The sequence below is a fragment of the Homarus americanus genome, unplaced genomic scaffold, assembly GCF_018991925.1.
Source record: "Homarus americanus isolate GMGI-L3 unplaced genomic scaffold, GMGI_Hamer_2.0 scaffold19117, whole genome shotgun sequence".
Classification (NCBI taxonomy): Eukaryota; Metazoa; Arthropoda; class Malacostraca; order Decapoda; family Nephropidae; genus Homarus; species Homarus americanus.
The window spans coordinates 5,717,849-5,731,690 of NW_024754704.1; the positions used below are offsets into that span (position 1 = coordinate 5,717,849).

The following is a 13,842-nucleotide window of genomic DNA, read 5'->3' on the forward strand; positions in this document are numbered from 1 at the left end:
TAATTTGAGAAAAATTTTATCTAAAATTTGTATATCTAATGCAAAAATATGATGTTTATATTAAAATGATCATCAAATTATAAATTCCAGCAATGTAAATTATATTCAGACGATAATTTGTATGAATTTTATGAGCTAAAACAAATATCTTCAGTTAATAAAAAAATAATTCTTCATAGGTAACAGATGGTCGGTCGGTCCTCCCTCCTCCACCAATCCCCAACGAGATGTGTGGAAAACCACTAAATTTTAATAAATAATACCTCAAACTAAAGTTAGGATAATATAATTGATACCTGGATTCCTGGTAGACCAGGAATATTTTGAATATAATGTCATATATTTTGCACAAAACATAACATAGTTAACTTAGAGAAAATTTTATCTAAAAATTTGTATGTCTAATGCAAAAAATATGATGTTTATATTCAAAATGATCACCAAATTATAAGAATTCCAGCAATGTAAATTATATTCTGGCCGGGTAATTTGTATGATTTTATGAGCTAAAACAGGCAGTCAGGCGGGTGGGGCAAATCTAAAATAGCTCGAGCCGACACTCACGAGTATGTGAAAAATCCGTGTTAAGTGAAAGTTCAGCTCTGAGCAGGCACACATATATGATAAAAACGTTAAGGAAAAAAACCGCTAAGGGGTAATACTGTGTGTGTATATATATATATATATATATATATATATATATATATATATATATATATATATATATATATATATATATATAATATATATATTATTTGGGGTGGGGATTTAGAACTCATAGTTTATCGTCTACCAGGAATCAGCAGGAGTAACGAAAAAAAACAAAAACAAAATACAATAGGACTATAAAAGGGTAAACAAAATACCCGAAGTTGTTTATAATAAATACCAAAATCTTCAACAAAAATATTAAACATATAAACTGCACAAACAAACTTAACCTAAACATTAACAGTGATATATATTATTAATACAACATAAACCATTTTGAAGCAAGGGACGGGGCAGTACAAAGACAAAGTACTATGAGGAGCTAATATCTACTAGCTGAGATGTAGAAGACTCGCAGCATCAAATAACGAAGCTATAAAGACAATGATCCTGTGGCACCCAAGAGCCATCCTCCTAATTTGAAATGACAAAGAAGACTTGAGGAGGTGCGAACAACCAGGACATGAGAAGGGAAACCCCAGTGTAACCAAGACAGTCACACTTATCTCTTCGCCCCTAGATGAGCTTGCTCGTGGTGCTCGGTGGATATCAGGACAACAGAGTAACGTACCTAAAAACAAAAAAAAAACCAAACTCAAGGCAAACTTCACGAGGTGAAGAATAATTTTTTATTTAGCTCACAAAATTCATACAAATTATTCGACAGAATATAATTTACATTGCTGAAATTCACAATTTGATGATCACCTGAATATAAACATCATAGATTTTGCATTAGACATACAAATTTTAGATCCAATCAAAATATTTTGTTTACTCCCAGTAAATATAAGTTATCTTTCATGCAAAATATATGACATTTATATTCAAAATATTCCTGGTCACAAGAATCCAGCAATGTCAATTATATTATCCTAACTTAGTTTGAGTATTATTTATTGCTATACAGGTTAAAATCTCTAGTCCCGGCAACTGAGCTGATTGGTGCCGACCATGGAAATGCCGACCAGGAAATTAACCTTTCAGGATAGATATTGACTTGTGTTTATGCTTAAGACCAGCACCATTTCTCATCATGATCTTTGAAGACATAATAAGGGTTAAATGTCGATAGTAGCTTCTCCCGCGAAGTTTTAATTTTAACATTTATTGAAACACACAAAAAATAAATAAATAAAAATTTTGACCGGAAACTTGAATTTCACCGGTTTGAACGGCCCGCCAACGGCAGACGACGGCAAAATCGTGTAAACGGAGGAGGGAGGAGAGGAGGGAGGAAGGAGGGAGGAGAGAGGAGCTCATAAATCATACAAATTACTCACAGAATATAATTTACATTGCTGAATTCTCAATTTGGTGATCATTTTGAATATAAACATCATATATTTTGCATTAGACATAAAATTTTCAGATAAAATGTTTAATCTAGTAAGTATGTTATCTTGTGGAAAAATATATGACATTTATATTCAAAATATTCCTGGTCTTACAATGAATCCAGCAATTCAATTATATTATCCTAACTTAGTTTGAGGTATTATTTATTACTATACCTGGTTTTCCAAAATTCTCAGAGAGGGAAGAGCTGGCAGTGTAGTGTGAGAGGGAGGGAGTTGAGTCCATTATTTGAATGGACATTAACTTGCGACTGTATTTCTTATTTCTTAATTATTAATGTGTGCATGTACCATCATAAAATAAGATGTTATTTACTACAACATAGTTATGTGTCACCAAAAGTGGAGTTTGGGGATCGCCTGACTCATTTCCATTAATCCCATATGTTATGTTATTCACTTACCTGCTTTTCACTTTACGCAGAACCCCATGATTGAATTAACAGAAGAAGGGTTGACTAAAAAATATATATATATATATATATATATATATATAAATATATATATATATATAAAATATATATATATATATATATATATATATATATATATATATATATATATATATATATATATATATATTTAATATACTCATTCATATTTTATAATCGAAGTCATGTACTGAATATTTATGTACAAAAAATAATGTTAAATGAATTATTTATGGCATTAGGTACTGACAATTTGAGATGACAAAGATGGGCTATAAATACTTCTTATCTACCTCCATCTTCACCCTGAGACAGAGGGAAGTGTCTTGGTAATAAACATTTGTTTAATTATTTTCCATTCACTTGAAATAGACTTCAAGCAATTATTTGTTTATTTATTTATTTATAATATACTGTAATATATTAAACACTGTAATTATTTTCTTTAATTTATAAACTTGTTTTACACAGAATGTTCTCCAGTAGTGATTCATGAAGATTTGAGAAAAAATATTACTAAGATTTACTACATATATACATATTACATAAACATATTTATATATACTGTATGTATACATATATACACATGCACACATTTAATTTATTAATTCACTATTTTTAAAAGCAAATTACAACAAGTTAAAAATGTTATTAGCACATATTATTACTTCAGTCATCATGTATTTAAACTCAAATCCACATCATCAACATCTGACATCATAAGTTCTTCAAGCACATCCTGAGATACATTTATGGCTGCATCATCATAAGGATCAAACTCAAATCAGATCACGGCTCCGGCTTCTGTTTCATCCTCGCCCTCCCACACCATATCATCCTCCACCATCCCTTCAATTAGATATTCCGCACTTTCAAAAGACCTGATAACTTTTCACATTAATATCATTCCATGCCATGATAACAAAAATCACACAGTACGCTCCAGTTCAGGAGTACCAATTCCAATTCTTCGTAAGACTTTTTGATCATCCACTCTGCCGTTGTTCACGAACGCGTCCAGAATGTCGTTTAGACAAACATCAAGTGGTTGTACAACTGAAGTTAATCCACCAGGAATAACTGCAATGACTGTTGTTCCTCGCCATACTGGTTTTGTTTCCAATGTTAAATGACCCACATATCCCATACTAAAGAGGCTACACTGTTTTCAAAAGGCACCAAGTCGCTACCATATATGATCAACCCAAAACTTTATTCCTTGTTATCCATCCGCCTTCGTTGACGTGAACAAAAACTCCAGCCGAACTTGATTTTTGGGCATTGTTTTCTTGAAAATTAGCATTAGGTTCAGCTTGGTTGTTTCACCACGCAAGAAAGTACACCGTAAACCCTGTCTTTCATGTCCTATTGTTTTCACTAACACTGTTTTTGCACCCTTTGTATAAACAGTATGATTAACGACCATGTCGAGTTCATAGGTGTTTTCATCCATGTTCCGATGTTGCTTAATAGATAACAATGTTTACGTTGTTGTATTATTAGGATGGAAATTAACAATTTTACAGTTAAGATCTGCTGGTAATTTTTTGACGCCACTTAAGTGTATCGTATTAACTATCGGTAGTTTTCAAGAATTAAAGCAAAATATTTACCGAATATTCTTTGTAAAAAAATAAATTTTAAATTAATTATTTACAGGAGATAAGTATTATTATCAGTAAATATACTGATATGCATTACTGACCACCTCAAAAGCCAAAATAGCCCAATCTCGTCACTTTCCTTTCTGTCTCCTCACTGCAAATGGGGGGGGTGGGGAGGGTGATGATAGTGTTATAGGGTATATTGTTCTTTACGGTATGTTAGACAGGTTTATAATAAATTTTTATTATTTTAATACAGTCAACCTCGCTTACGTCCCACTTTTTCACGCTTTGCCACGCTACTCCCGCAAACGGAATGCTCACTTTTCCGCGGTGTGTACCCTTTATGCGAGCGGCGCTTAGCAGGTGCGCACAAGGTCGCCCAGTCATCAAAACATTACCAGTTTTCACTCCGCCACCCACCACTGCCGCCCAAGTCAGTGATAGTGATAATGATAGTGAGGATATGGACTTATATGGACTTTGAGGGGTTTGACAAAGAGGCTCCTGCAAGCCTCTGTAGGATAGTGATAATTGATAAGTGATACAGGGTGAGGCCAATAATCTGCTCTTCTGCCTCGAACCAACCGCCCATCCTCGTGCTCAGCCATCTTTTCTACTAATGTAAGTGTTAAAAAACCTAATATTATTGATATTTCTCTTAATTATTAATTGTGTGTCACACCATCATAAATTAAGAAGAATTTTACTACAACGAGGTATTGTGGGCCCTGAAAAAGTGGGAGTTTGGGGTAGGCCCGTCTCAATTTCAATTAATCCCATATGTAATGTTGTTCACTTTACGCTGCTTTCTCAACCTTTACGCGGGCCGCCTGGGTTGAATTAACCACAGAAAGTGAGATTCACTGTATAACAGTAATCTTAATTTGAATCCAGCTTGCAAAACGTAAGTTTCAGTATAAAATAATTAGTGGTAGGACCTTGTGAGTGGCTTACGATGTTTCCATCACCACTCTTGACAACCACTAAACCACAATATTTAAGAGGTAAGAATTTTATACCTGGTGATTAAGACGACCCCCTAACTTTGGGCAGATTTTTTTAATGCTCAAATTCCGTCTAATAAGCCGAGATATACAGTATCCCCTCTAGGTTGATAATCAACCTAGCAGCTGGTCCTGTTCCCTTCAGCTTGTTTACAGTTGATTCACCAGGCAAGAAGATTACGGTAGCAATGCATGTGCTGGAGGGTGCGGTAGTAGGGTGTGTCATAGGAGGGAAGATCAGCTAAAACTAATGGCCCATCACTTTTTTGGTAGATTTTAGTGTATATAAACAGAAAATAATTTCAGTTTCAATATTTTGCAACCTTTTGCTAGGTAAATTTTAGCGTGAAATTTATCGAAAATCTAACGTACAGCTGCATTAGTGCATTACAATTAAATAGTGAACATTGCTTTCTGACTTCATTCTTTAACAACCCAACTAACAATATTTTTTTTCTGTTTCAGATTCTGATGCATTTATAAGTTGATAATATTTGCGATGGCTGCTTGTGTCAGGACGAGGAACCAAAAATCCAGCCATCTCAGTCACTATCTTGGGTCTGGGAGAGAGCTCCTGAAGTCGGAGTTGCCTACATTGAGAGATGCTTTGAGATACGGTGTTTTAATCAGGCAAATCAGTGAAAAGAACCAAAGAACTTACACAAACAAAGACATTGCCAGTGATATGACCAAAGCTGTCTTGGCACAGTACACTCTGGCTAACGCTCAGTTCAAGCCTTCAGTCATAACAAGTCAGAAGAAGATTAGTGAGAGACTGCTAGCCAGTTGGGAAAAGGCAAGAGATATCTCTCTTGGGAGAGGAAAACTTGCAGTTAAGGACAGCTTTGCCAAGCAACTGGACCAGTTATTTGACATAATTACTTGCAAGTGCCTAATTGTTCTTTGTCCTGAGTTTGGATGCGATCGTGACTGTAAATCCGAGGCCCACATCTCCTGTATTTGCAAGCGTGAACTGAAGATTCCTGTGATCGAACTGGCATTTGTCGAAGCACAGAGAGAGAAGACTGGCAGTATAGGGGCTCTCATGATTTCTAGCCAAGATATTCTGGAGTCCAAGAGACAGGAGGCTGCCACAGAGAGACAGAAGAGGAGAAGAGTTGCCGAGGAAAAGAGACTTGAGAAGGCCCAGGGTGAGGTAAAAAAGGCCGATGATTGGAGTCAAGCTGATTCAGAGTTTAATGACTTCCCCATGGCTGATCCGAGTGCTGACCAGGAGAATGGTGACTTTGTCCATAACCCAGAAAATAATGATCCCAAACCTTCCAGGCATAAGATTCGAAATAGGAAAGATATCCCGAGCATAGCTCTGGCCAGCATGTGACACCACACTGGTCTCAGAGAAACTGCAGAGATAGCAACAGCTGCCTGGATTGACGGTGATTTGATAACACCTGATGATGTTCACCTGGTGATAGATCATAACAAAGTAAGGAGAGCTCAGGAGAAACTTGTCAGTAACCTAGAAGAGGAGTTTGATAAGGGGATAAGAGAAAATGGAATCAATTGTTTGTTCTTGATGGGAGAAGGGATGACACTAAAGTGTTCATGAAAGTTGGAGATTCTGACAAGTTGTTGTTCCCTGCCATGGTGAAGGAGGAACACTACTCCTGCTGCAGTGTACCAGGAGGGAAGTATTTGTGGCATTTCACCCCAGAGAAAGATGACATCAGGAAACCAGCTGAGATAGTGGCAGATAACATTGTGAACTGGCTCAGAGAGAAGAACGTAGACCAGACCCTGCAGGCCATTGAAGGGGACAGCACCAACACGAACACAGGGTGGCAAGGGGGGGTCATACAGTGGATAGAGCGGAAGATTGGGAGGAAGCTGGTCTGGATTGTTTGTGACCTCCACACCAACGAGTTGCCACTCAGACATCTGAACGCAGAGCTGATGGCAAGACTCTTCAAAACAACAGATGGTCTGGTCCTCTTTGGCAAGATGCTGGACTGATTGAGTTAGAAATAACCGAGCTTTGAAAAAATCACAGTTAGCCCTCCACCTGTTTGCACATACTGTCATTGACGACCTGACCAGTACTATGGTTACATGATTTGCAGTGCCATCAAAATCAAATGCCTGATAGACTTGCTTACCTGCAGATAGGTCCAGTCTCACATTCTAGGTGGCTCTGGCTAAACGGCTCTCAGGTTCTGCAGAATTTGGGTCGCTCATCATAAACTGAAAGGGAACCAGCTTCACAACCTGAGACTTATTGTCCAATTCATCGTGAGTGTCTACTTGCCAAATTGGTTCAACACCAAGGTCAAGTCATCGTTCTCCGAAGGTCCGAGGCATGTTCTTTTCCAGCTTGAGCTCCTGAGGAGTCAGCCAAGGAAGGTTGTTCAGATTGTGGAGCAGACTGTGAGGAGATCTTTCTGGTATGCTCATCCCGAGGCAGTTCTGCAGACAATGCTCTGCAGTAAGGATGAGGAGGAGAGAAGAGTGGCAGTCAAAAAGATCTTGGATATGAGACTTATGAGAGGATCTGGGCATGATGAATCAGTTGGTGACGATTCCTTCAGGGTCAGGAAGACTCCTGAAGTCAATCTAGGTGCCAAGACCCTCACTGATCTCATAGATCTGGATAACATCCAGGCTGGCAGTGAGCCCCTCTTACCTGCAGCCTCACCAATGTTCAGAGCTTTCCTGGACAACCCCATGCATGTCCCTGCCTGGCCCCTCGCACACCCAGAGATAGAGCGTTGTGTACAGCAAGTGAGCGAGGCCAGCAGTCACGTGTACAGCCAGGAGAGGAGGGAAGGCTACATCCGAGCTCAGGTGGTCAGCAGGGAGGTGATGAGTAGAAACAGAAGCAAGAAAGACATGTTCTCTATGGTGTGCAGCAACACAGGGTCGTAGTAGTAAAACCGGTTTTTGTATTTGATGATTTTGTTTTCTAAAGGAATATTAAATTTAATAAATGTGTCAAGATCATTCGTTTCACTATTCTGGATCATTTTCATCCTAATAAATTAACCTGATACATTTACTTTACTTTAAATAAGATATTTAGTGGTGTTGGTAAAAGGGTGGGAATACTGAATTTTCATAAGATTTCAAGTTAAAATTTACCTATCAAAAAATGAAAACTTTTCAAATCTGAAGATATCACATGATTCTGCACATAGAACTACATCATTAATACCATGGGCCGATTTTTCAAACTCAAAAAAAAAAAATTCGCCTCCGTATGACACACCCTAGTGCGGTAGGGGGTTTTGAGAATTGCAATTAAATGCCAGGTAGCAACATGTCCTCCTAATACAGCTAGACCACGACTTACGACGGGGTTAGGGACCCAAATCCAGGTTGTAAGTCCGATTGGTCGTAAGTCCGACATAGATATAAAAAAAAAAAAAAAAAAATTAATAAAAAATCTACAATGAAATACAGTACAGTAAAAGTAATAAATAATGAGGAATGGATACAGTACAGTGAAAGTAATAAATAATGAGGAATGGATACAGTGTGACTGAGCACTTACCTTTAATGTAGTCAGCTGAATGAACATGGGGCCCCCATAATTTTCTAATTATACATGGAGACTACATTAACTGGAAACGTTTCGGTATAGAAAATGCGTGTCATTTGAAGAGAGAGAGAAAAAAAAAAAATAAACAAATACAGTATTACCCCGCCTAACGCGGTTTCACTTAACGCGTTTTATCATATACGCGGTGCCTCGCCAGAGCTGAACTTTCACTTAACACGGATTTTTTCCACATATACGCGGTGAGTGTCCGGCTCGAGACGCTATTTTTAGATTTGCCCCCACCCTGCCTGACTGCCTGTTTTAGCTCATAAAATTCATACAAATTACCCGGCCAGAATATAATTTACATTGCTGGAATTCTTATAATTTGGTGATCATTTTGAATATAAACATCATATTTTTGCATTAGACATACAAATTTTAGATAAAAATTTTTCTCAAATTAACTATATTATCTTTTGTGCAAAATATATGACATTTATATTCAAAATATTCCTGGTCTTACAAGGAATCCAGCAATGTCAATTATATTATCCTAACTTTAGTTTGAGGTATTATTTATTAAAATTTAGTGGTTATCCCACACATCTCCTTGGGACGGTTGGTGGGGGGTGGGGGGGAGGGAGGGACCGACCGACCATCTGTTACCCTGTGAAGAATTATTTTTTTTTTTATTAACTGAAGATATTTGTTTTAGCTCATAAAATTCATACAAATTATCCGGTCTGAATATAATTTACATTGCTGGAATTCTTATAATTTGATGATCATTTTGAATATAAACATCATATTTTTGCATTAGACATACAAATTTTAGATAAAAATTTTTCTCAAATTAACTATGTTATCTTTTGTGCAAAATATATGACATTTATATTCAAAATATTCCTGGTCTTACAAGGAATCCAGCAATGTCAATTATATTATCCTAACTTTAATCTGAGGTATTATTTAATACTAAATGTTAAAAACCCTGGAAGGGAGGATTGGTGGGGGTGGGGGGGAGGGTTGGGACTGACCGCGCGGTTGGAAGAGGGGGGGAGGCAAGGTGGGGTACTTTGATTGACAGATAGTGTTGTGAAGATTATTATTTTTTTTATTAACTGAAGATATTTGTTTTAGCTCATAAAATTCATACAAATTACCCGGTCAGAATATAATTTACATTGCTGGAATTCTTATAATTTGGTGATCATTTTGAATATAAACATCATATATTTTTCATTAAACATACAAATTTTAGATAAAAATTTTTCTCTAGGTAACTATGTTATCTTTTGTGCAAAATATATGACATTTATATTCAAAATATTCCTGGTCTTACAAGGAATCCAGCAATGTCAATTGTATTATCCTAACTTTAGTGTGAGGTATTATTTATTAAAATTTAGTGGTTTTCCCCCAAAAATTTCTCTGAGAGGGAAGAGCCAGGGAGTGTAGTGTGAGAGGGGGAGGGAGTTGAGTCCATTATTTGAATGGACATTAACTTGGCGACTGTATTTCTCTTAAGTATTAATTGTGTGCATGTACCATCATAAAATTAAGATGTTATTTTTACTACAACATAGGTATGTGCCTTCAAAAAGTGGAGTTTGGGGGTCAGGCCGGTTTCTATTGGAATTAATCCCATATGTTCTGTTGTTCACTTAACGCGGATTTCACTTAACGCGGGACCCTCTGGGTTCAATTGACCGCGTTAAGTGGGGTACAACTGTAAACAAATAAAAATTAAAAAAAAAAAAATGGTTACAACTGCGGCGGTCGTAAGTCCCGACGGTCGTAAGTCGGGGTCTAGCTGTATTACGTATTTAAGTAATTATTAAATGTTTTAATTACCTGTATGTTGGCCTGGCGAGTTAATGCAAGGTCATATACATATGGAGATATAAAGCAAGACGTCGCATTCTGGATTGAACAAAATTAATTTGTTCCCCAAAAAATCCTACACTCAATCCCAGATGAGCTATTGCTCTGCAGTATATTCCAGGTCTCTTGTTTACTGGGTGGTAACAGCTAATAGTTCATGATATCCCTAATTGCCAGCACTCACCATCTCTCAACCACCGTTGTTGTTACTGCTCAAGATTCTGTTAAAGTTCTGACAGTAAACTTAATAATAAATTTTCAAAAATATATCCAGAGTGTCAGGTAGGGTTTGGGTGCTCTATTGAGGAAAAGTGGGGGATGGAAATGGTTTTGGCCAGTACCAATTGACCCTTTAACATGTAAACAAAGCTCATAACCACTACATCATAATAACTGCTGTAATATTTTAGTAATAAGTTATAAGATAGCTATTTGTTTGTTTTCTTTCTTAATTTCTTGCTTGCTTGTATGGGTGATATCTAAAGCATATTTGGAGCTAAGAAGTTGAAATTTGGATGCATATATGACCAAGTGCTTTTGGATAAATGCTTTTTTTCTTTAGTTTTTGTTCATGGCATGAGAGGCAGTATACATGAACACACCACTGACTCAGTTCACACCTGAAAATTTCCTCAAACCCCCAGTAGGCCAGGAAATCAGATACTTCAAAATACAAATTGAATCACACATTATGAAAGTTGATATTATCTCAACTTAGAGCAGATGATGTCAGTAGTTTAAACCAGCCCACCAAGTAAACCAAAATTGGTGTGTAAATAAACATAACTTAATGCTTGAAAATAGTTTCCTCTGAATCTTACACTGAGGACTGTGACATAGCTAGAACACAACGAAATGTACTAACTACAGGTTGACAATCCCTTATCCGAAATCCTTGGGACCAGAGGCATTTCGGATTTCGGAATTTTTCGGTTTTCAGAATGTTTTTTTTTTTTTATTAGCCCATCCGGGCACAAGTCACTGACCCACATTGGGGCCTGGGGGGCGAAAATATAATAATAATATATAATAATAATAATAATAATAATAATAATAATAATAATAATAATAATAATAATAATAATAATAATAATAATAATAATAATAATAATAATAATAATAATTATAATAATAATAATAATAATAATAATAATTCATAGGGTCTAGGTCGGTTTTCACTTTTTTATCTTTTCATTCTTGTATTTCTTTATTATTATTATTATTATTATTATTATTATTATTATTATTATTATTACTACTATTATTATTATTATTATTATTATTATTATTATTATTATTATTTTATTAATACAGCATTATTGTTACCATTATTATTTTATTTTGGTGTATTTTTTAATTAAAATTTTTATTTACTATGAATAATTATTATTATAATTATTATTATTATTATTATTATTATTATTATTATTATTATTATAATAATTAGTATTACCATTACATTTTCACCCCCCAGGCCCCAATGTGGGTCAGTGATCTATGCCTGGGTGGGCTAATCCCTGGGAAAAAAAAAAAAAATTATGCTCACAAAAAACTTTCGGTTTTCAGAGCTTTTCGGTATTCGGAATTTCGGATAAAGGATTGTCAACCTGTAATGGGATATGAAGCAGTTATCTTAAGAAACAGAGACTGAGCCACAGAAAGCTGACCCAAACAGAGGTTTAAGAAATTACTGAAACTTTGCTTCTTATATTAAATATTAATAAATAACATAATAACACTGTCTGTTAAACTGAAATAGGTATATAGTAGGGCACTAATCTGCTCCTTACCTGATCACATGACCCTCCAGTTGCTCCTTGCTCATAGTATTAATTGGAATGCCATCTATCAGAGTTTGTGCACGTCCACTGCCTGTCTTCTTGGATCCACGCTTTCCTTTAGCTTTATCTCCTTTCTTTTTTGGAGGCTGTCAAATCATCAATTACATTAGGTTATGTTCACATATGTTAAATCTGCTACTTAAAATTCACAGAAAGAACAAGAAGAGTTCATCAAATTATGGGTACGCTAGGCAAGGTTTGGAAGTCCCATAGACTACCAATTCACACCAAAATGAACCTATATACAGTATATACAACATTGATGAGATCTGTGTTGATGTATGGTGAAGAATCATGGTAAGAAAACGAAACTATATCTAGATGATTTCGAGTTTCTGATAACAAGGCCCCAAGAAGAATTTGGGAATAAAGTGGTATGATTGGGTTAGGAATAAGACTACAGGGGGTCCCCGAGTAACGATCACCTGCAGATACGAATGGGGATAAACTTAAAATTTATAGTATTTTATTTACCTGATTACTTATATTTTACCTTCATTTACTGCATTTTGTCATTCTATTTCTTCTTTCGTCCTAAATTAAGTTATTTTAAATGCATACAGTAAGATCTTGTATTTCACGAGTAATATAGACTGGAAAATTTGCGTCAAATTCAAATTCGCCAAATGAAAATACATAAACTAATGGGAAAAATAACAATATAGACTGACCACTCTACATCAACCTCTGAATTTCCCATTTATAACCTCCAAATGATACAAATTATGCCTTTATTGACTTGATTGTGTCTTCCGGAAACTAGTTTTAGGCCATCCTCATGTGATTTAATCACACGCTGCTTATCCTCTAACGAGTACTTGGCAAACTTAACTCCCTTATGATAGTCCCGCTTCTCCTTTTCCTTATTTGGCCTCTTAGGTGGGTCTGTCCCACCCCCACCAGCACCAGTAGGGCCCCCAGGTGGTAGCACCACCCAAAAAAGCACACAGTAGTAGCCCGGGCGATCGCTAGGATGGCGCGAGCAACAACACGATAGTTGCGTTCTTGTAAACCTCTTTTACATTCACCACCGGCAATTCGATCACCAGAAAGCTTTTTGGAAACATTCTTCTTACCTTCTCTTTCCGTATTAATCGCTAACACAAAAATTGGAGAAAATAGCGAAAATCATGGAGTAATTGACAGAAACCGCGCAATTCAACTGATCACGTCACGTAAACAGAGAGAGGGTGTAAACCATTATTAGTCCTCACTGTGAAACATTCATTTTACTTATTCGTTTCATGCAGTATTTATGGGTAACAGCTCAATTAGCAAAAAACAAAGACATTTATAGAATACCTCTCAAAAAACACTTGACAAACAAAAGACAAGAATCAATTGAAAATGTGATATCGAACGTGAACTGTAATTGCATAACCCCGCGCCACGCTGAAAACATTAAGGATGGAATCAAAACAATGAGGATGAAATCATGTTATAGCCAACATTCGTATGCAAAAGTTCGCGTTTTACAAACAGCGTTCCCCTATTCATCAATAGCGTT

The 13,842-nt window shown here is 36.0% G+C and overlaps 1 protein-coding gene across 3 annotated transcripts in view; it reads right to left on the reverse strand.

Annotated features, from left to right (window-relative positions):
• Positions 1-13,842, reverse strand: part of LOC121855926 (dynein regulatory complex subunit 4-like) — a 296,945-nt gene that overhangs the window by 254,209 nt on the left and 28,894 nt on the right. For all 3 annotated transcript variants that reach the window (XM_042351134.1, XM_042351133.1, XM_042351135.1), the window contains exon 2: positions 12,285-12,421. In XM_042351134.1, the coding sequence (XP_042207068.1) occupies positions 12,285-12,421 (137 nt within the window). The remainder of the gene's footprint in view (positions 1-12,284; positions 12,422-13,842) is intronic.